Genomic DNA, 23,071 nt, shown 5'->3' on the forward strand with positions numbered 1-23,071 from the left:
CACGTATGGCGGTGTGGCGCACCTCGATGTGCTGTTTTGACATGTCGGAAGACTGACAGAATCACGTGGTTGTTGACTGTCTGATGCCTTCTATATATTGCCACTCTGAAAGGCGTTTATGAGACACCTGTTGGGGCACAAAAATTAGGTGTCTGAGCAAAGCCTGAGAGAGAATCCAGACTGATTAATGTCACAGCGGTGATTAATCAAACCTAATTACTGTATTCAAGAAGCAGAATTTCTAACTCCGTCCCCCCTTCTCCCCCATCTTCCCTGTACGGTTGATGGTAAAGATTAACTACGGTGAGGGCATAGTGAGGAAGTGCGGCCTAGCTGTGTCTCCTCTTCTGCTACAGTGGTTTCACTCTTGTCTTACCTCATATATAGACTTACTTCGGTCTCCAAATTTTTGTATTGCTTTACTCCAGGCACTCTGAGGCTGCGTTCACACATGGCATTTGAATTGTGTTAAGAGACACAATTCAAGGGCAGCATGGAGCCCTACAATGATGCTTGTATCAGTGGAAATGCATCTGCGAATAGGCAAGCCCCTGCACAGCAGCCTCTAGTGAGGCTTCAAAACGCAACGCAAACCCTGCCCTAGGGATTTATTACTAGACTGCCATGGGGAGTAATTTTCTCACTTGAGCATTGCCACGTGGAATTTACATTTAATCAACACCACATTTGTCAAAAAGGCATGCCTCTTGAAGAACTTGCTACATAATACAAACTTACCAACAACAAAAGACAAAACCGCCGTCTGAGGACCATGCTTCTGTGTGTTTGGCTGGACTGAAGGAGTGCTCCTCAAAGCCCCTGGTAGGCTGGTCCTTGGTAGAGTGCATCCAGCCTGTCTACTTCTAAACAGGAGTTCCTGAGTAAGGTTGATTACTACTAGTTGAGTACAATTGCTGAATAAAATGGCTATTGATAGGAAAAGTGGGTCTCTCTCTAGTGGGGTCCCTGACTAGATGAACCAGAGTTGGATTTACCTGTGCCATGGCAAGATCATCTTTCTCTGGAAGGATGGTGGCTTTGGCTACGTAGTATTTAGGGGCAGTGCATTAGTTATTTACTTCTTAGTTGCAGGAACCAGTTATTTTGGTGCAGCTGGAATTGGCCCCATGTATCCCCATCTATGGCAGGAAAAGAGAAAAAAAAACAACAAAGTCCAAAGTACCCCATTTTGAGGGTGGCATCATGGTTCCCATAATGCATTGATTCATTACAAATGGAAACCACGAACCAAGTGTAAACATAGTCTAGTCATGGCTACCCTTTCCAGGTTCTATTGAAGCGCCCAACAATATGTTACACAATCACAGGGTATGTGTACCCTCTTACAACTTTAATAATAATAATGATCTTTGTTTATAGATCACCATCATGTACCGTATTGATTTACAACTCAAAGGGGACATATACAAATAAAGTAAGACATTACAGATTAGACTATTTGTGCATGCGTTTTGTTTTTTTTTATACCTCGGGTACAACACATCCGTCAAGGGTAGCAAAGCTCCAATGCAGTCAATGGGAGGATGGTAAAACAGTCCCTTTAAATAAGAAATCCAGCTCTGCTACATCACAGTGGCAAGTTAGCTTGATCAGATGTCAGAATCTGACCACATGTGGCCAGCTGTATAACAAAGACATGACTGGAGTGTAATCAGGAAAGATAAATTTTAGTAATTTCTTCTTCATTGATGTAAGTCACCTGCCATATTTATTTATTTCCTCGTGTGACCTCTTTCCAGATGCTTTACATTATGATTTTTTTTGCGGTTTTAAAAGTCCACCGGCTCCACTGATCTACACCAAAATTCAGCTAACTAAACATTGTGTCTTATCTGCTACTATTAAATTGGACAAGAGACGTATCCTTCAAAGAAAATTACTGTATTTACCAGCATAGAAGTTTTAGCCAAGAAAGTGATTTCAGACAATGTAGAGTATAATCCTCCGGTTTCTGTGTGACTGGAGGAAGCTTACGAGGAAGGGAATTGTCTTTGAAAGGGATAAAGATAAACAGGTGTGCCTAAAACAGGGGATCCTCCTCAGAGATGAAGAAACCGGCACGTCTGCCTTAGCAGATCACCCTCACGAGTCACAGGCAGCCATAAGTCAGACTTCAAGAGACAGTCTTGCTTATTGTAGGATGTGCGGCTACAGATATTCTGCATTTTTTAATCTGCATTGTCTTTTAAGCCTTCAAAAATACTTCAAGGAATACTATAGCCCAAAACCAAAAACTGACTGTTGGTACTTTACAAGGAATTTGCTGAAGTAGTGGTAGATAGCAGGTCGATGCAGGAACATCCTTTTTGGCTTCATGAGCCCTTGGTTGACACTATTGTATGTGTAAGGCTACCCTTTAGCAATAGCATATTTTAGATGGGATATGCTCAAATCTCCTATGGTGGTGGGATAGAGGACATTCCTCACACACTAGATTGTCATTTAAATTAATTGGTTTTAGCCCACCACATTGTGAACCAAACATACATAGCTGTAGAGACACTGATGCAGAAACATATCTGAACTGAGTGGTTTTGCTCAAAAAACAATTGTAAAATTCAGGACCTTGGGAAAGCTGGGTGCAGACTGGCTGACATACATAAAAGAGCTGCATGAACTGTACAGAAAGGACTAATCAACGTGAGCTGGACGACTGGGGGATGGTGCAGCGATTGATTACTATCGGGTCTGTACCAATTACAAATCTTTATTTGTAGCTTGATATGACTGTGTACATCCCACAAAATAATCTACGGATTTAGGCGTTGCACCTTAGTCATGATCCATTATGAAAAAGACACGATGCAGAAACTGATAGATTGTTATATGCAATGCACATGATTTTATCAAGCTTGAAATAAATATTGGCATTTTGTACAGAAACCTAATAGTGCTGGAGGTACAGAGGCTTGTACGTGGACCAGGGTCCTCGAAGGGTCTAAAAACCCCTTCTACCACACTAATTGGCCTTAATATTAAACCACCTGGTTTTCTATTCTGGATGATAAATATGATCAATTTTAAAGGGACATTGTAACCAGATTTTACACAACCAAACCCCCTGAGGTAGGGTATGAAATATCCTTTTTAGAATAAGCAGAATTAGAGAAATCCAGCAGTTACCGTATATACTCGAGTATAACTCGACCGGATTATAAGCCTGGGTACCTAATTTTAGCACAATAAACTGGGAAAACCTATTGACTCAAGTATAAGCCTAGGATGGGAAATGCATTGATCACATACTCCAGCCATTATATAGCTAGCCAGTCCCCCCCCCAGTATATAACCAGCCGGCACCCCTTGCCCCCTAGTATATAGCCAGCCACCCCATGCCCTCTAGTATATAGCTAGCCAGCCCATAACCCCCCAGTATATAACCAGCCAGCCCATGCCCCCTAGAATATACTCTGCCAGCCAGTGCCCCCCCAAAATATAGACAACCTGCTCATTCCTCCTAGTACATAGCCAGCCAGCCCATGCCCCCTAGTATATAGCCAACCCCCCACAGCTCCTGTTCTTTCTTCCGGTGCTCCATCTTTGGCTCATCAAACACTAAGACATCATTGGCTTTCCAACATTATTGTGTGTGCACCGCGGCCTGTGCCAAGCAAGCGGCCGACTTCATTATGTGGGTGCCCGCATTGCAGAGGGACCCTAAGACGGAGACGGAGCACTGGGCGTCGGAAAGGTGCGTACAGAGACTCACGTATAAGCCGAGTTAGTTTTTTTTCAACACATTTTTTTGTGCTGCAAAACCCAGCTTATACTCGAGTATATATGGTAATATGATGCCTGATCTCCAGTGTCTGTGATTTTCCTGTCTGGTCTTTTAAGGGGTTAAATATGTTATTAATTCCAAGAGCAGAATCCACGATTACATGAATGAACCATAGATAAAGATCTCGGTGGGTTTTCTAGCGGGTGTTTCTGTGCCTATAGTGAGAGGTTAAGCATATTACGAAAACCGTGTAACAAAGGGCTAGTGACACCGCAACTCTACAGCTATCATCAGGAGAGCAGGTTTTAATCCCTCTCTGAAAACATAATTATACATGGCCTTTTGAACTTTTGCAATTATCTTTGTTAGTTAGCAAGTGCTGGAGCAAGCTTTGCCAGGGTAGAGCTGCGCTGATGGCAGCATGTCCGTATTGAGTGAACTCCCTTACAGCTGAACTCTTCAAGCTTGACTCGGCCTGATAAAACTAGTGGGGCGTATGTAAAGGAGCTGTCATCGCTCAGATCACATTGATTTAAAGAGCAGCCATGTAACCTTCACTTTCCTATATGTGATGTTTGATGTGAGTATTAATAGCGATATATTAAGACTGTAGTTACGCTGAAATTCTATCCTCGCTAAGATTAACCTCCTAATTTTTAATATACATTCCTATACATATACCGTATTTTTTGGACTGTAAGATGCACAAAAAATCCTTTGATTTTCTCAGAAATCAAAGGTGCGCCTTATGGTCCAGTGCACCTTATATAAGAACCTACTTACAGACAACAGCTGCTTTGAACTGTGCACAGGTCTGCCACCTGCCGGTCATTCATCCTTATAATCAGGTGCGCCTTATAATCCGGTGCGCCTTATATATGAACCTAGACGTTTTAGCAGGCATTCATTGATGGTGCGCCTTATAGTCCGAAAAATACTGTATTCATTCCTGTATATATGATAAAAAGAAAATCTAAAGGCACCCTGATGAAATTGTGGGTGAAAATGTGTTTTTTTTTTTTAATTTTATTTTAAAAATGCACGGCAAATGCAACAAAAAAAAGTACACTGATTTATCACAGTTTGCCAATAAAGTATAACATTTTTTAATAAACAAACAGATTGTAGAAGATTAAAATTGCTTCGGGCAGGGAGTAGCGGAGTCCCTCTTCCTATTTGTCCCGAAGTAGTGTCTACCGTAATTTTAATCTTTTACAATCCATTTGTTTTATTCTTTTGTCTATTAAAGGAAACCTACCACTTGTAGTGGCAGGTTTCCGATGGCAATATCGGGCACCAGCTCAGGGTGAGCTGGTGCCGGAGCTTATTTTAGTTAGTGGTTTAAACCGCGGTATCGCGGTTTAAAACACTTTTTAAACTTTATAGCCGGCGCATAGAGGTACGCGCTCGGCGCTTACCATGCGCGCAGCTCTCATTCACTTCCTATGTAGCCGCGCGCACGGTAAGCGCCGAGCGCGTACCTGCCTGCGCCGGCTATAAAGTTTAAAAAGTGTTTTAAACCGCGATACCGCGGTTTAAAACACTAACGAAAATAAGCTCCGGCACCAGCTCACCCTGAGCTGGTGCCCGGTATTGCCATCGGAAACCTGCCACTACAAGTGGTAGGTTTCCTTTAATAAAAATTCTATTTTATTGGGAAACTGTAATAAGGTACCTTTTGGTTGTATTTTCCGTGCAACTTTTTGTAAAGAATTTTGGATTTATCTTCTAAATGTCCCTCACAGTCACTGGGATCAAGTTAGTAATACTGTCGGTGAAATTATTTTCCAAATGGGAAAACAACTTATTTTGTTTGTTAAAAAAAAAAACTGATGGATCATTAAAGGGAACCTGTCACCAGAAGTCAGAATTTTACAGTTGTGAATAGACTTTCATAGTACACTATATGACACCCTGATTGACAGCTCAGATCCCCTCTGTTCCCATAATATCCCCTTCTATAGATTACCTGGCTTTTTCCCAAAAGTCCTAGTCAAGTTTGGGGAAATCCCAATGCTTGTCTCCTCATTAGGATAATTCTCTGCTTGACCCCCAGAGCTGATGATTCAATTATTTCCCCTCCCACTTCATGTCAAATCTCAGGATGACGTCGGATCACCGCACAGAAACCTTGTGCCTGCGGGGTGAGCAGTATACCCCGGCACGAACTGCGTATGTGCAAAGTCTCTGCACACATCAACCAGGCAGCTCTCAGGTACGCAAACTCCGTACCTACACAGGTGCACGGCTCATTATATCACGCAGTTCTGATTACTCTCTGTGATCCTAATGAGCCGCGCACCTGTGTGACCTCATATGATCATGGACCAATTTCTATCCAGCGGAAGTTAACAGCTTTCTATAGCAGGACAGCAAGCAGAGATCTAGAAAACCATGAGGAATTGATACAGAAAGTATATTGGAAAGTTGTATAACTTTTCCTTACACATACCATATCAATTATCTGCTGAAAGTGGTCAACCCCTTACATGTCACAGCTTATCTTTTTCTATCTTATATATGTCTAGCTTATTTTACTATACATCGACCTCAATGAATTTGTCATGTCAATTGTTGCTTATGACCATAAGGCTGCTGTGAAGTATATCACTAATATTACGGATCATGAGAACGGGGGTCCGTTGCACCCTATAAAAGAATGGTGCAGCATGTTGGACCTGAACCCTGCCATTTCATTCAGGGTTAAGCACCGTGCCATATAGATGACTAGAGCAACAAATCGCATTTACAAACGGCTTCTCTGTTCACTTGGCATACAAGGGACCCATGATTTTCGAGGGGGTTCCATTGCTGAGACCTTTACCGATCAGAAAGCAAGTCCCATCTTCAGGACAGTCACAACTTGTTTGTGCCCAGGAAACACCTCTCTAAGGTCTCATGATGAAGTTTTTTTTAAAGAAATGCATAATTATAAAAATGTATATTCTCTTATTTCTATGTACAATACACAAAGTAAGACATAGTTTTCTGTAGAGACCCCTATGTACATATTATGCCAAACCTGTGGCAAAATCTATTGTTTGGATTGATTTTCTGCAAAACTATTTTTTCCCCCCATAAACTCTTCCATATTGTCTTCTACAGCAATCCTACAGTGACATAGGTCGGCCCATCTGGCTCCAGGTTGCTGAGTCTGCTTACAGATTCACATTGGGCTCAATTGCTGGAGGTGAGTGATATGTCTGCATGCTTGGGTTAATGTAATATAATCTCTGCAGAGCGCCACAGATCTGCTAAGGTGCATTGCATTGTTCAATAGAGCACAAACTAAAGGGCTTTTTTTCTCTCTTTTTTTGGCCATGATCACAAGGCCCCGTCAGTACGCCAGTGCCACCTCTGGCTCCAGACAGTCTTGAGAGTAGGACTTCCATAATAACATGGTACTTCCGGATACAGTCCTCTCCACTCTTGTTAATTATGTGTGGTGGCCGTAGTACAAGCGAAAAAACTCCAGAGATGAAAGAGGAGAGGAGCAAGGAGAATTTGGATTATTAAAAGGAAGGAAAAATATAATGAAATTCAATTAAATGTAGAATTGTAGATGTAAATTATAGAAATGCGTTTTATGTTCTTAGACTTTCAAAAAACTCAGTGTAAGAAATAGTTTCTTATAACATCTATGGCCTAAGAAGTAATTTTAATACACTCACTTCCAATTTTAAGTTTTACAACCAAATTCTTGTAGTCCCTATGATATAATTGGGATTTGCCGTTCTGGAGGGGCGTTGTCTTTCGCCTTTTACTGGAGATTATCAGTAGAATATTGTCCATTAGTACACCTATATTACTTTTATTAACCTGCTTATTGCTGTATCACTGACGCCTATGCTTGTTATACCTTGTGTCTAGCGGTGGGAGCTACAGCCGTTTACCCCATCGACCTTGTGAAGACCCGGATGCAAAACCAACGTTCCTCCTTTGTTGGAGAGCTGATGTATAAGAACAGCTTTGACTGCTTTAAAAAAGTATTGCGCTACGAGGGATTTTTTGGACTTTACAGAGGCAAGTCTTTTATTGTCAAGGCCCATGTTTATGTTACCTTTTTACTTATTGTATTCATTTATACCATTGTTGGATATGGTTGAAATGTATGAAGAGCATGGGGTCCACTGCACAGTCTGCGGTCAGCACAAATATGACTGGAGGGTCTGTCAATCATGTGCCCTGACTCTATTTAATGAATCACATAACCATTTGTGTTGTGCCTTAAATATGGTGGCAGCATGCATGCCGCAATTGCAATTCTAACAACAGTTCTATAACAGAAACAGGGCAAAGCTTGACCTTTGCATTGGATGAATTCTGCAGGAATTCTGAAAAACTGCTTGGGACAGGATTCGCATAAAAAGACAAAATGTACTCACCTTGCTGTGGCGACCGATTCCCATTTTGCTCTATTACCGCCGGTCCTCAGCACCTGTGTCTGGATAGAGCCTATCCAAGGACCAGGGTATGTTAGCTGTGACATCACAGGAAGTGACGCCTAGTGGTCCAAGGAGTCCACGGCTTGTCCAAAGCTTTTACATGACCCCTGAGGAACTTCTAGATGGGAGCAAGTACAGAAGACCAGAAGTACCCATGAGATGAGGGATATTTCTGTTCTTTTGTTTTTTTTTCCCCACCCCTGCTTCGGCCCCAACAATTTTTATAAAATTCTTGGAATCCCCTTTAACATGCTTTGCTGTGTCACTCAGTTTCTGCACATTGGCATTGCACAACATGTGTCCATAGTCTGACTGTGGTCAGGAATGATAGGGTTGGGATATGTGGGGATCAACCACAATGATCTGAAAAATCAAGTTACTTTGGGGTAAACCTTTCATGAAACAAAAATATACTTGTGAAAAAATATATTCCCTTATTCTTGCTCGATCGCAATTAATTAGCTCCATAATTAAAGGGACACTAAAAGTATTTGTGTGACAGTAATTGTTAATCGGTAGCTCCATCAATCATTGCTACCTGCACGGAAGTGCTTTACAAAATGCAACATTTTTCCATTCTGTTGAAATGGTTCTCGGAGAATCTTTCCCTACTTAAGGTCAATGTTCTTCACGAATTCATCAAACTAATTTGGAACTGTTCTATAATATTCCCTATATTTAGCAGTGTTTGGAGTGTATATCTCTTGAGGTGAATTTTAAAGGGAACATTCATTGTTATGCCCTGCATCATTGGCTGTTGTGGAGATGACAAAAGAACGCAGACTACACTGGCTGTGTTCTACAGAGCAACGTTAATGGATGGCGTGGGTGTGCTTGAAAAGCTGCCGAGCTCTATGTAACCTAGCGCATTCAGATGTGAATGTATTGGGTGGTGGTGGGAACAATGAATAGAAAGTCTTATGTTGTTTTATGAGCCTTAATGCTGTTGGATAATATTGGGGACAATGGTAATAATTGTGCCATGGATTTTAAATCGACATTGTAAGCGATTTACTTGAAGTAGTCTTTGTTTTGTGTTTTCTTCATCTATTTTTATATTTGGGTTGCTATAACATTAAATGTGTTTAAAGATCTTCTATTATATTACATTTTATGTCATGAAATATTGTAATGCTATCTAAATTGGAAACAAAATCTGTGAAATATGTACTGGTACATGACCAGGAACGATCTCTTATTCCGGTAAAACGTCTCTGACCAGTCAAGGCATAGACTCTGCATGACCTATAAAGTTGTCCTGAGATGTTTTTAGCAGATCCTTTAAAGCATACCTTACCTTTCATGAGACTTATGGGCATTACATATCTTATATCTTTCATTTTCTGAAAACTTTCCCCTCCTCAACTTCTTGAAACTTCTTGAAATTTGCAGTCATCTTGCTAGTGATTAGAGACCTATGCTGTAAAGCCGGCAGGATTGGCTGGTCACATGACACACCGGCAGTGAGGACTTCCTGTGATGTTTCATGTCCTGCTGGTTTCTGGCGGATGGATGTGGCGTGCAGACGTTAAAATATGATGCAAAGAATAATGGGACGTGCAAACAGTTTTGACTGCACAGCCCCTCCATCCGTCAGAAGCTAGCAGGGCACGGGACGTCAGAGAAGGTTTAGGGTCCTGCTGCCTGGGCTCAAGTGATTCAATGACAAACTTTAACAGGGTAAGTACAATATGAGTGACCCTATTAGGGTCTTATACTTGTTAAAGTGACCAGATGCAGCTCTATTTTTCCAGCATCTCCAACAGTTGCTCAATTACATGGAATTCCCGCAGCCAAATCAGCACCAGGAACTCTTGGTTGTGTTTCTCAGAAAATTCTGCCAGGTTGCCCTCTTCCATAGTGGATCTTGGTGCCATGTCTTTTTCAGATAAGCAATTCACATACACCGGGCTGTCCACATAATGTAGTAATTAGTTATTCCTGTCCATCCTTTTTCTACTTCTCCATGTTCCCGTACTGAAACTCAAGTTCCTCAATGTTGTCACTCTCTGCCACAGACCATTTTCCAGAATGACCTCTCACCAGCTCAATGCAGGCCAGTAGCCTCAAGCTTTTGTTTGGTGCCAGCAACTGGGTTATCAGTTATAGGGGTTGACCAGTAATACCATAGTTCACCGGTGCTAATAAAATCCCCCAATAGGGTCACATATATTGCACTTAAGTTCGACAACTTTAGCCTTCTGAATTCTGCCAAGACTAGCTCAACACCATTCCTATGTCACTGATTGGAATACATGGTTTTCAACCAAGGTTCCCCAAGGACATGAATGCTGGAAAAAAAGACTGTGGTGTCACATACATGGAGAAGAACACAGTAAGTTTTCTGTCTGTGGAGACTTATGAATTGCCCTACGTTACAACATTCAAACTTTTGATTATAATTCTATCTGAAGAACAAACCAGTGATAATCACCGAATGAGAACACCAATTATTATGGCGGTTTTTACATTCTAATGAAGGTTAGCTTCAGCTCTGACACCTGCTCTCCGTGCCCTTACTCCATTCATTGGGTACAATACTGAAGTTCTGATTTTTCCTCTGTAGACTTCTGGTACAGAAGGGGTCTGTTGTCATACCGGAGATGAGAAGGGGTGTGATAGCACTTTGTGACTTGTCTCCCTCATAATATTCAGTGGGTGTTCTCTTCTAACGGTTCACAGACCACGGAGGGAGGATCGCTTTCTTTGTATTCTCTTCAACTCCCCTTGCATCTAATAACTACCTTTCTCCTACACAGAAGTCTTTAAAATTACTGACATGGGGATGGAAATCCAGGCAGTTTCATTATCTATTGGCTGCTTTCCTCTTGATAAATGTTAAAAGAAAAGGCTCATCCCTCTCCTGTCCTTGTACGTCAGTGATTTGTTATTTATATGCTCCTTGAATGGAAGCCAGGAATTCAACAATTCACCATTAGACAATGTTGAGTCAATTCCACTTAAATCCTCTGAACCAGGAATCCACACTGAGCAATGGATAGATCATTAGGTTTCTCACTATTGCTGTAGGTCAATTGGATGCTTTCTAAGTTTTTTAGCTTGAGGCCCTGGGTTCATTCCCTGGCTTCTACACTGTTGTTTTTTGCAATTTCCAAAGGGATCAATAAAGTTTCATTGTATTGTATTGTATTTGTAAGTTTTTGGGAGAGATCAACTGCCTATAGTTTAAAGGAGTACTAAGATGTTTTTTTATTAGATACTTATCCTTAATATAGATGATAGCGGAAATGTTAGAGGTGGGACTTCCACCGATCTTCCACACGGATATTGTTTTTGATCATATGCTAACTGTTGAATAGCACTAGTCAAATTCATTAATATGGGCTCTTACAGATGGCAGTGGTTTCATGTGTGAGCCAAAACTGAGAGCAGGTCCTATTCCTGCCCCTGTTTGCAGGTCCGGTAGTCTTTATTGCAGTCGCTGGCATTAGGGCAGCCCACAAATGCAATGACACATGGGCTGCAAATAATGGAACACGGGTCCATTGTCTGCAGCCCATGATTTGGGGCGGCAAACTGGGCATTTACCCAGGGCCCCCTGTCCTAAAGGGGCCCCGTGCATGTGGACTTTTGGGGACAGAGGATGCATTGCTCTTTTAATACCCCTTGGTTGAATGCTCGGGTGAAGATGCTTCTAATCTCTCTCCTGTCTATATAGCTATCATCTATCAGTCTAGTTATCTATCTCCTAAAATTTGTCTATTTCCCATCTATATATCTGTCTATCTAACCATTTATCTATCTATTTATTTGTCTATCTATCTATATATCTTCTATCAATTGATCTTCTATCACTCTTATACTGTATCTATCTCTCACATCTATCTATCTTCTGTCATCTATCTAGCCATCTTACTGACTGTCACTGTTCACAAAATTGTTTTTTGTTTTTGGACCTCACTTTTGGTTTTGTCCAGGGCCCCACTTTGTCTAAAACCGACCCTGCCCATACACATGTTTGTGATACATCCAATATCTCTGCCCTTTTCTCTTTACAGTAATCCATTCTACATATGTTCCAAAAATTACATTTACCCCTAGATACAAATGTTAAAAGCTATGGGGAGGTGCCCTGATATCTTCTACAAGTCCAATTTAGGCTGGCTTTGGGACAACTTATTTCATAAGAGAAAAATTTAAAACATTCTAAAGTTTTTACTAAGTGTCCAGACATTTAAGTTGTTGGCCCCACACACTATCCGAATACCACAGTGTAACAGATCACTTCCACTATCGGTCATAGGGGGACATGTTTCTTTATTTTTACTCGCTTTTTTCTTCTCTTTACACATCTTTGAGGGGTTTTTTTACAACTTTTTGGAAGTATTTACACAAGCCGACAGCAAACAACATTGAATGGAGGGATCAGAAATACAATGATACATGTTCCCTATAGCCTTGTGCGTTCTTGTGGCATCCTTAGGCACCTGATAATGATTGAATTATTCCATTATTACCCAGTAGAAGAATATATATAGAATCTACCAATGGAAAATAGTTACCATTAGGAAATAAAAAAGTGACCTGACACAATTTTTGAGGTAGAAGCCTATTATCTGCGTTGAGGCAGGAGGTGCCCTTTGCCTTTGGCAGAACACGCCTTTAAAATAACGCCACTTCTGTCAACTACAAAACCATTAAATGTGTGTATATTCAGATTATCATTTCCAATGGCTTGTCATCCGACTTTGTTCTCACCCGCTCAAGAAAATGGAACTTTATATTTTCGTTCTAATCCCCTACTACAACCACTTAAATGTTATAAATGTCCCCGCTGAACCCTATATTGTCTACTTCCACATTAGTAATAATCCGGCTTATGCCTTTCCTTTTTACAATGACAAAATGCATCCTCCTACTCACGCCCTGTCCATCATTTATTAACCTGGAGGAAGGGAGGGAGGTTTAAGTCAGCAGCTAGTCAGACAGTACTTCTATAGATAATCTATAATCTGGATGTGATTGCCAGCCCCCCACCCCACAACATATTTAATTGTCTTAAACTGCTTCATTTGAAATGGAAATTTTTCTTTTTGAGATAATAACCTTGATCTTCTATTCTTCAAAGAAAAGATTATGTCCTATAAAGTTGCATTACTTATCCTGTGGTTCTATGTAGTAGACTTTAGTTTTTACGTTTTTTCTATATTTTGTTAAACTGAGGTGAATTGAAACGTGTTGTTGCGTTGTGTTCAGCAGTGCTTGGTTGGGGACAGGAAATTCAGATACACTTAGCCAGATTGTTATACCGTACCGAGTCATGTGCAATGTCCTAATATAAATGTATATCTTAAAGGACATTTACCCCCAGGATGAAGGATTGTAAACCAAGAAGACTGACATCGTGGTGTGTGCCCCCTCTGGCAGGATCTACTCTTCTTTAGCTCCTAACGATAGCAAACTGTACACTTTGTATGTGATTACATGAGATCACAGCAACCTCCATGGACTTCCACTCTTCTCCATCCTCCATGGAGGCTGCTGTGATCTCATGTAATCACATACAAAGTGTACAGTTTGCTATCGTTAGGAGCTAAAGGACCTGCAATGATGTCACTTTGGTCACATGTCTTAAATGTAACACAAGGCACCTTGTTAAAAAAAATTGACACAGTATTTCCCATATGTACATAGAGCTTCATATGTCTATAGCTGCATATTAGCAGACAATGCCTAATTACAAGAAGGGAAAGCAGTGATTTGAAGGGACACTGAGCTGTCAATCACAATAATGTGGTGTGGTTCACTGGCAGCCTAAGAGAAAGAAGAGTCACAAACACCAGACATGAGTCACAAAAGTTAATTTGCATATCAGAAAAATGTCTGTAATTACGGTACAGTGCCCCACTGGCAAATCATTTTAGGTGATATGGGGAGGACTTGTAACCCTTTATCAGCAGGCATTGTTAGTCAGTGTAGTCAAAATCTAGTGACAGGTCCTCTTTAAGTTCATGGAGAGTAAAACAAATGGGGCCCAGGTGTCACATTTTAACGTTTTTGAGTTAAATTTTTTTTCCCTTTCTCTGGTTACAAAATAGCCTTACCATGTCTTCCCTTTATAAGCTTCTCTCAGCACTAGAAGTCATAGGGGACCATTTGGTGTGATAGGTGATCCAGCCATGAATAAGGAAGCCTTTTCGAAATAAGTAGGATGATTATTACACTCCTTTTGTCACCATGTGCATATTGGTAGAACGCAATAAGTTTTTTTTAATGATGACCTCTTAAACAACCTAGTTTTATGGAATATTTGGTCTCCTGAATCTCAGGATCATCCTCTGTACCACCGCAGAAGTAAGCCGACACCCAGGACCGGAGTCTAAGTGGTACCCGGTTTTCCCCAGAGCCCGCCGCAAAGCAGCTTGAACTTATTGTGGTGTGGTACCACCAGGTCGTTCCACAGGTGCGACTTTGTCCATGGTGGCGGCCAAGACAAAGTACAGAATCGTAAGGCAAGGTCGTGGTCAGGGACAGGCAGGAGGTCAATACATGCGGCATAGGATCAGAGTCGGGAACTTAGCAGAAGGGCGGGACGGGCAGCACAGGAGTGAGGTCAGGAACGGAATTGAAGGCACACCAGGAAATCAGGATTATCGCACAGGGCATCCGGAACAGCTTTCTCTAAAGCTATGAGGCACAAAGATCCGGCAGGGGACACAGGAAGGGGCTGGAATTTATCAGGGTAGGTGGGTGGCCAGCCCCAATTATCGAACACGGGCATCGCGGAGACTATGGCTGGAGCCAGGAAAGGTGAGTTTGTGTGCAGGCTGGCTGGGGCACACGGAGGAACACAGGTGCGCTTGCGACCCGGGATATGGGTCGCAGGGGCATTCCTGACACTGGAGCTGGACTTTCCTCTTATTCTCTTAGGACATCCCTTACAGTCCAGTTCTCTGACTCATTTATTACTTAAAAATTGTGCTAAATTTTTGCATAAGACCAACATATTGCAAGACATAAATGAAGGAAAGGATTTTACATAATTTATTTATTACTTGGACAAAATTTTGTTCGGATGTGTGCAAATTTATCAACATACTGGGGCAGATTTATCAAGCTGTCTGAAAGTCAGAATATTTCTAGTTGCCCATGGCAACCAATCACAGCTCAGCTTTCATTTTACCGGTGCTCATGAATATTTTAAATGGGAGCTGTGATTGGTTGCCATGGGCAACTAGAAATATTCTGACTTTCAGACAGCTTGATAAATCTGCCCCACTATTTTATAATTAGACCAGCCAATCAACAATGCCTAAGAATAGGTGGAATGAGAACATAAACAGGAATAAAAAATGATTTTTGCCTCCATATACATTCTAAATACACAGTTGACTACGGGCTTGTGTTTTTTTCTTTTCTTTATTTGTTCTTAAATGGAATTTGACAACAGGAGGCTGTGATGTATGAATTTTTTTGTTGGGGACCCACGTGGTGTTTTTGGTCACCATCATAGTGGTTCTGTGTGGTCAATTAAAAAGTTAAAATCAATTAGATGTATACTTGCCTGCTGTTTTTGTTTTTTCATGTGAAGAAAATTATTGTTTTGTTTTTGAGAGATTACAACTGATGGGTACTATATCACTAGGTGATGAAATGTTGATCAAGGGATTTATTCTGATTCATGCATTTGGAGTTAAAAAGGAATTCTACCCCTTATATGCCGTATATGTGGTTTTAGTTTTCCTCTGGATCAACATCCTAGATTTCTAGGTTGCACTGAACCTGTGTATTTCAGCATTACAGGCAGTCCCCGGGTTACATACAAGATAGGGTCTATAGGTTTGTTCTTAAGTTGAATTTGTATGTAAGTCGGAACAGTATATTTTATCATTGTAATCCCAGCCAGAACTTTTTTGGTCTCTGTGACAATTGGATTTTAAAAATGTTGGGTTGTCATAAGAATCAGGATTAACAATAAAGCTTCATTACAGACACCATTCATAACTGTTACAGCTGTTTATTGTAGCCTAGGACTAAAGTACAATAAATTACCAATATCCAGTGGTCCGTTTGTAACTAGGGGTCGTATGTAAGTCTAGTGTTCTTAAGTAGGGGACAGCCTGTATATAGGTTAAACCATGTATCTACCTCTTTTTCACAATCTGCCGATAAGAAAGTGTGCATTTCAGAATGTACATTATTTGTCTATTGTAGCACCATTTTCATAGTTCTCGTATGATAAAAATCCTATGATCGAATTCTTTGTTTGCTTGTTTATTCAAACCCTTGTTTCTCCCTGACATTGCTTATAACTCCCCTGAGTACAGCAAACATAAACTGCACAGGATCCCCAAAGTAGAAGCACTGGAGCAACAGAGGGTTTAAGCAAGTAACGACCTAAGAACATACTTATTACCTGCCAGAGGAACAGTCTGTGAATCTACAGCACAGAGGGGCTCTGGTAATGCCCTCTCCATAAAAATTCATTAGCATAATTTTAGAAAAAAGGAGGCCATGCATAACAAATATAAGAAGATTACCACAGTCACGGTGCCTGGATCTATGAGTAAGTGTCCATGGTTTATCATTCTTGATTTGATGGTAGATTTTCTTTAAGGTAAAAAGAACAAAATTTTTAAATTCAGGACTAAGTTTTTTTTTAGTCCCATATACCTAATAATTACTAGTGAATGTCTACAGCCAACTTATGTATAATATTGGTTCCCATTGAATTCCCCGCCTCCCCACAGTGTGTAGGTGACAAGTACACATGAGGTTCCTTAAGATTTTGATTGCTATGAAAAGAATTCTTTTAATTCTTTTTTAACAAAGATTGTAGGTGTTTTATGATTGAGTTGAAATGATTGTGTGACTGTGAATGTGTCGATGATTTATTTTATGCTGGTTGAAGGACATCTGCAGCACAGCTGGGAGGATGCGCATATACTTTTTATTGTAATTTACGATGTTTAATATTACAGATACCAAGTACAGTAGGTAGGGATGTATTGTCAGAAAATAATCTGATCAGATCTACGTTTGCAAACTGAGGAAAACAGATTCACAAGACAATCATAATTGTAATGGGACTAATCCTAACCCATCAGATGGTCCTCTGCTTTTCAAAAAAAAATTGTATACTCCTTGCCACTTAAGTAGATTAGCTAGGGCCAGATTATAGGGAGGGTTCCAGGGGTGCCTGCCCCAGGGCCCCCACCACTTTACTTATAAGGGGGCAATTTCAGACATTCAGCTCCCAGCTGTAAGCTGTCTGTCTCTGCGAGTGATGCACAGCAAAGGTGCACGTTTGTCTGCCTCCATACTGCGACAATAACTCACTGGCTCAGAGCTTTCCCCACTTGGCTCAGTCCCATTCACTCTTAGGTTTACTTCCTTACAGACTACTCGGCTGATCTGTGAGAGGAGGAGAAAAACTCTCAGGGCAGTGACGCGTGGGACTCTAGTGTAGTAATGTTTACCACTGTCTCCATTGGTCTCCACCATATTTTGCACCCAGGATCCTTTACGCACCATAATCCAACCCTGAGACCATCTTATTCCCAAATAATACAAATGCAATAATGAGTATTAATTGCAGACATCTCTGTCATTTTCCATTGTTGATACTGAGTGTTTGTAAGTAAAAAGTCGTAGCTAAATGAGAGAAGGGGCTGCTTGAGCTCGTGCTCACACATTGGACTTGCATTGCGATTTGATAAGCAATGCAAACAAATTGGAGAGGAGTAACTCCCGAATACAGCTCCACACTGGTAAATCTTCAGTAGTAACATACAGTGATACTTACAGGAAGTAAGTTCTTACATAAGGGATCACAAAAAATCTGAGCTCACCTTTACTGTTAAATACAGGATAAAGCTTTATTTTGACAAAATTTCATAATACAAATCAGGAAGTAAGAGTCCTCCTTGCGGGGACTGCCAATTAAGGCCGCATTGTAGGCCTGTGGAGACCTATAGCCATGGGCAGCAGGGTGGCTTAGTGGTTAGCACTTCTGCCTTGCAGCGCTGGGGTCCTGGGTTCGAGTTTGTTTGTTCTCTCCATGTTTGCGTGGGTCTCCTCCGGGTCCTCCGGTTTCCTCTCACCCTCCAAAAACATACTGGTAGTTGGATTAGATTGTGAGCCCCATTGGGGACAGGGACTGATTTGGCAAGTTCTGTGCAGCGCTGCGTAATCTGTGTGCGCTAGTTAAATAAAGGAATTATTATTATTATTATTTATTATTATTATTATTATTATTATTATTATGGACGCTCAACTAGGGGATTCTGTGTAAACATGCAAATAGGTTTTCTAGGATATCCCATCCTGGAAAACCCATTTGCATGTTTTCCTGTAATATATATGTGACGTTTTGACCATGTGGTCTTTCTTAAGTGCAGTCTGCTGTTAATGGAATCACAGAGTAGTGCTGGTGCTTTCCAATGTACCAATTTATCGTGTCGCATTTTCTAGTAAATCCGTCCGATCCAGGTTTGTTGGTCGAGTCTCAATCATGTGTGACAGTCCAACAAGCCATTGTACCTTCATCAGGCTATCAATATGCAGGACTAGGGTGTCCTGGTGAATGAGGCCCAGCTGTGACTCTACATACAATATGCATTATTACATCTACAGACAGGACAGTGATATACACATATCTACATATCAGAGCGCAGCAGAGAGAAGGCTCCTCTATGTAAATGTCATGTAAAATTGCATCTTTAAAGACACCCCGCAATCAGGGGAGATCTGGGCAGAAAATAGCTGCTCTCCATGTGGTACCACGTCAGAAGCGATTCAGTTTAACAAACATCTGCAGTGGGGTTGAGCCTGAGGTTAGAACACACATGCTATAGAATTGCTCTAGTCCCAAAGTGGTTCATCCTGACTATTTTTCAAGATTGATTTAAATAAAATGGAAAAAAAAGCTTTTGACCTGCCATGTGTTCTCGAGATATTCATTCAAGTTGCATGCATTTTAATCAAAATATAAGACATTTTTAAGTAATTTATAACCACCCTGGACATAATTTTACCTTTATAAACACATCTTATCTTTTACATCTATTTCATTAATAACCTGCTGGTATAGTGACATACAGAATTCCATGATTCACAAGGTCTAATAATCCAGAACTGTAATACGGTGGAACCTTGTATTACTAGCATACGGTAATTTTTTTGGGAACATTCTTGCAATTCAATTCTCTAGTACAGGCAGTCGATGGGTTACCTAGAAGATGGGTTCTATAGATTTGTTCTTAATTGGTATGTAAGTTGGAACAGGTATATTTTGTAATTGTAACTCTAGTTAAATTATTTTTGGGTGACAATTGGATTTGAAAAATTCTGGGTTTACGAGGGAACAAAGATTAACACTAAAGCTTAATTGTAGACACCTTACAGTAGACCAATGCAGTTTGGGACTAAAGTACAGTATCAGTAGAGGTCATAGTGGGCAGATACGTCTGTTTGTAACTAAGGGTCCTAGGAAATGATTGAAACACAGATGATCTGTTCCAGACCCCCCAAAAATTTAGTCATGTGTAGTACAACATCTAGCCGCTTTATTTCTTCTCCTTCTTCAATTATGGGGCTCATTTACTAAGGGCCCCGCGGACCGCACTTTCGTCGGACATCCCGACGATTTCCATTTTGCACCGCTGGGACAGGGATTTAAAAGGGGTTTTTTGGCGGAAACGGCGGAATTTAACTTCAAAATTGTGTCGCAAGCCAAGCACTTACATACACCAGGAAGAAGATGGTGAACTCCGGCGGACCTGAGCAGGGAAGCAACACACGCAGGAAATCGGGCGCACGATCTTCGTGAATTGCGGCACAATGCACTTTCAGGAACTCCGAGGGACCGGGTAAGTAAATGTGCCCCATTGTGTTATAGAATTTTGTGAGAGAGGGAGATACAGTACAGTAGAGGGTGGGGCTTGTATTAGGAAATTTTGCTTGTTACAATTTTTGTAAAATACAAGCTTGTCTTGGAGACCAAATTACTTGTAATCCAAGGTTCCACTGTACTATAATGAAGTTCCCTAGCAAAATATTTACTATACCCTTTGCCTTGAAAGTGTGGGTGACCTTTACAATCATCTCCCGCCTTTTTGCCTTATTTAAGGGGGTTTCCAGTCCACCCAGTCACAATGGTGAGCATACCCTATTGCCATAATTTTACATATCTGTTCCTCCTCACAGTTTACACCCCAAATCGAATAGCAGGAACCGCCTTGTCTGCTTCCATTTTGGTGGTTGCGACCGGTGCGCATGCAGCTGCCTCCTGAAGCCAGAAGAATGCGCATACCCTGGAGCCTGGCTCGATGCTCAATTGATCAATGCAGATCTGGAGCGAGTGCATGCTCTTCTGACTTCAGGGGGAGTTCCCCTGAGATTTCCAAACATACTGCCAAGTTTCCCAGTGATGTTACATTTAAATAATTATGCAAATAAGTTTCTTGGTGCATGTGATGAGTGTTGCAGCTATTGCTGTCTCACCATCCCCCCTGCTCCTTCAGCACTTCCCATCTCACTCTGCCTGATGTACGGTAATCTCATACAGTGTGAGGGGCGAGTACTCCTGCACAGTGTAACAGCCTGTGAAGCTACAGCAAATGGGGCTATGGTGATGCCCCCAAAGCATAATTTTAAAAGTTGATTTTAGAAGGAGGCCATTGAAAAACAAATATCAGTCGAAGTGCCCCTGATTTTTCATGCTTGATTTTGATGTTAGATTTCCTTAAAGAGCTAGTAGACTCCCTTTAATTAGGAAATATACTCAAAGGCTAAAATACTACAGTCCATTAGCTGTCTAAAATGTCTCTTTAAATTTACATTAAGGAGCATGTATCCTTTTTATTGGGGAAATCATATTGTCGATACTATTAATGACTTGTGTATTGCTAAATGGCGTGAAAAAAAACTTACAATTTTCCCAGTTTCTTGCCTTTTTGAGACCTAAAATGACTGAATATTCTTGAGCTGTGATTGAATATTATTCCTGTTAATTAATCCATGGAGTGTTGTTGCTTTTTGTTGTGTACATAGCTCAAAAACACACTTCTTGCTGTTTGAAAGAATCTTTTCTACCTAATTGTGTTTCCTTTCTATGGGGGAGCACTGCCTGTAATACTCTCTGAATGTGAATATTTACATTTTATGGGAAGACGGCATGGAAGCATTATTTGATTGGATTAATTGCCTCTTACTGCCAGCACAAACAAAACGATTATTATGGGTGACGTATTGAAAGCCTTATGGGTACATAAAATCCGAAGCAGCATTGAATACATTGAAGTTGAACCTACTCTTTCACATTTCATCATCTAATAGACTTTATTTCCTAACTGTTTATTTTCCAAGTTTGCGAAGAAGTAATCTACAGTAATAGACTTCTATTATCATAAAAATTTCCTGAACGTGGTACCAATGGCACAGATTATTTGGGGCAGCATACTCGATGTTGCGATATATGTACTTTTTATGTCGGAGGTGGCATGCCAGAAGAAAGCTGGTTGGAATAGTCAATGTATGTAAATATATATATATACATATTCACACCACTAAAATGTCTTTTCTTCTCTTTCTTGTTTAGGTCTGCTACCACAACTTGTAGGAGTTGCACCAGAAAAAGCTATAAAACTGACGGTAGGTGACTTGTGGCACAGGTGTTTTACAACATTGATCTTCAAAATGTGCAAATGTGAAAAATTATTTCCACCTAATAAGCCAATTTTGATGGGGATGATTACGAATCTCACAAAATGGAATCTGCCATGTCGAAGCCACTGTCAGAGTTGTCTCTTTTCCTCCCTATTGCGCACACATAAACACTCCAAAAAGTGTTCTATTTGGAAGCGTATACGGCTTCCTGCACGTACAAGGTTGTTTTTGTCTGATACAGTGGTGGCCATGGGTTCCCTGGCTCCGAGTGTGAGACGATTTTCCAGGCCACAAAAATTGGAGCAGGCCCTATTCCTGTCCGGGCGGTCTTTTTTAATCTCATCAATATGTGAGGCCCAGTGATGTATACAAAGGACCATTGTTTTTTTGTTTTTCACAAGTTCATGTGTAGGTAGGGTTTAGAAAATCAGCTGTATGAATGTTTGTTCAACTTCATATCAAAGAATACCAGTGAACAACAATGAAACCAGTGAACATCATTGTGATGTCTTACTTAGCTTTTTTTAATTAAAAAAGAAAAACATTTAGGCAACATTCATATCAGGTTTTGGCCCACCATTGTAAGAATACGTTGGATGGATTCATGTTTTATCCCTACAATGGGGAGCTAGAACGTATTCCACTGTATGCTCCTCCAGTTCAGCACCTCCCACCTGAAATCGGTAGGATGAGTGAACATCAGAGCAGCCAATTCTTCCAAGTAGCTGGCTGTATAAGTAATTACTGGGGACCTTCCAGAGCGTACACTCAGTGTAGACCAGGAACGGATGCAAAACAGCATCCGTCCCCATAGACCATTATGGCTACCATATACTGTATGTTGCTCACAGCAGGAAGCAGAATAGAAAAAAGAAGCCTGCTGTGTTTTTTCATCCAAGCTGGGAGCTCTCCTGGTGTTTATTCTGAATGTATCCAAAAAACATAATGTGAATGAAGTCTTACTGCGGAGAGTAGGGGTGTAACATAGGTCTTTTTGCATCGGAATATCAGATTTTTCTTATTTGGCATTGCATTTTATAACAAAGCAAAATAGATATTCTTCATGCATCTCCGATGACCTCCCGTTAATATTCCAGCCGTTTATCTGTAGGCCACCTAACTCTTTTGTATGTTTTAATCCAATTTTGAAGCAACAGTAAATCTCTTGAGTTTTTCAGACCATAAATCTAATATTCCTGTACATCTTGTAGTAATAATTGTGTAGCCACTGGACAGATGTTGCATGTACAGATCC

The 23,071-nt window shown here is 40.8% G+C and overlaps 1 protein-coding gene across 1 annotated transcript in view; it reads left to right on the forward strand.

The window, feature by feature from the left end:
- The window catches only part of SLC25A12 (solute carrier family 25 member 12), an 89,994-nt gene that overhangs the window by 45,088 nt on the left and 21,835 nt on the right, over positions 1-23,071 (forward strand). Inside the window, exons 10-12 of the mRNA XM_072121735.1 lie at positions 6,848-6,932; positions 7,613-7,765; positions 21,749-21,801. Of these exons, the coding sequence (XP_071977836.1) occupies positions 6,848-6,932; positions 7,613-7,765; positions 21,749-21,801 (291 nt within the window). The remainder of the gene's footprint in view (positions 1-6,847; positions 6,933-7,612; positions 7,766-21,748; positions 21,802-23,071) is intronic.

The sequence above is a fragment of the Engystomops pustulosus genome, chromosome 8, assembly GCF_040894005.1.
Source record: "Engystomops pustulosus chromosome 8, aEngPut4.maternal, whole genome shotgun sequence".
Classification (NCBI taxonomy): domain Eukaryota; kingdom Metazoa; phylum Chordata; class Amphibia; order Anura; family Leptodactylidae; genus Engystomops; species Engystomops pustulosus.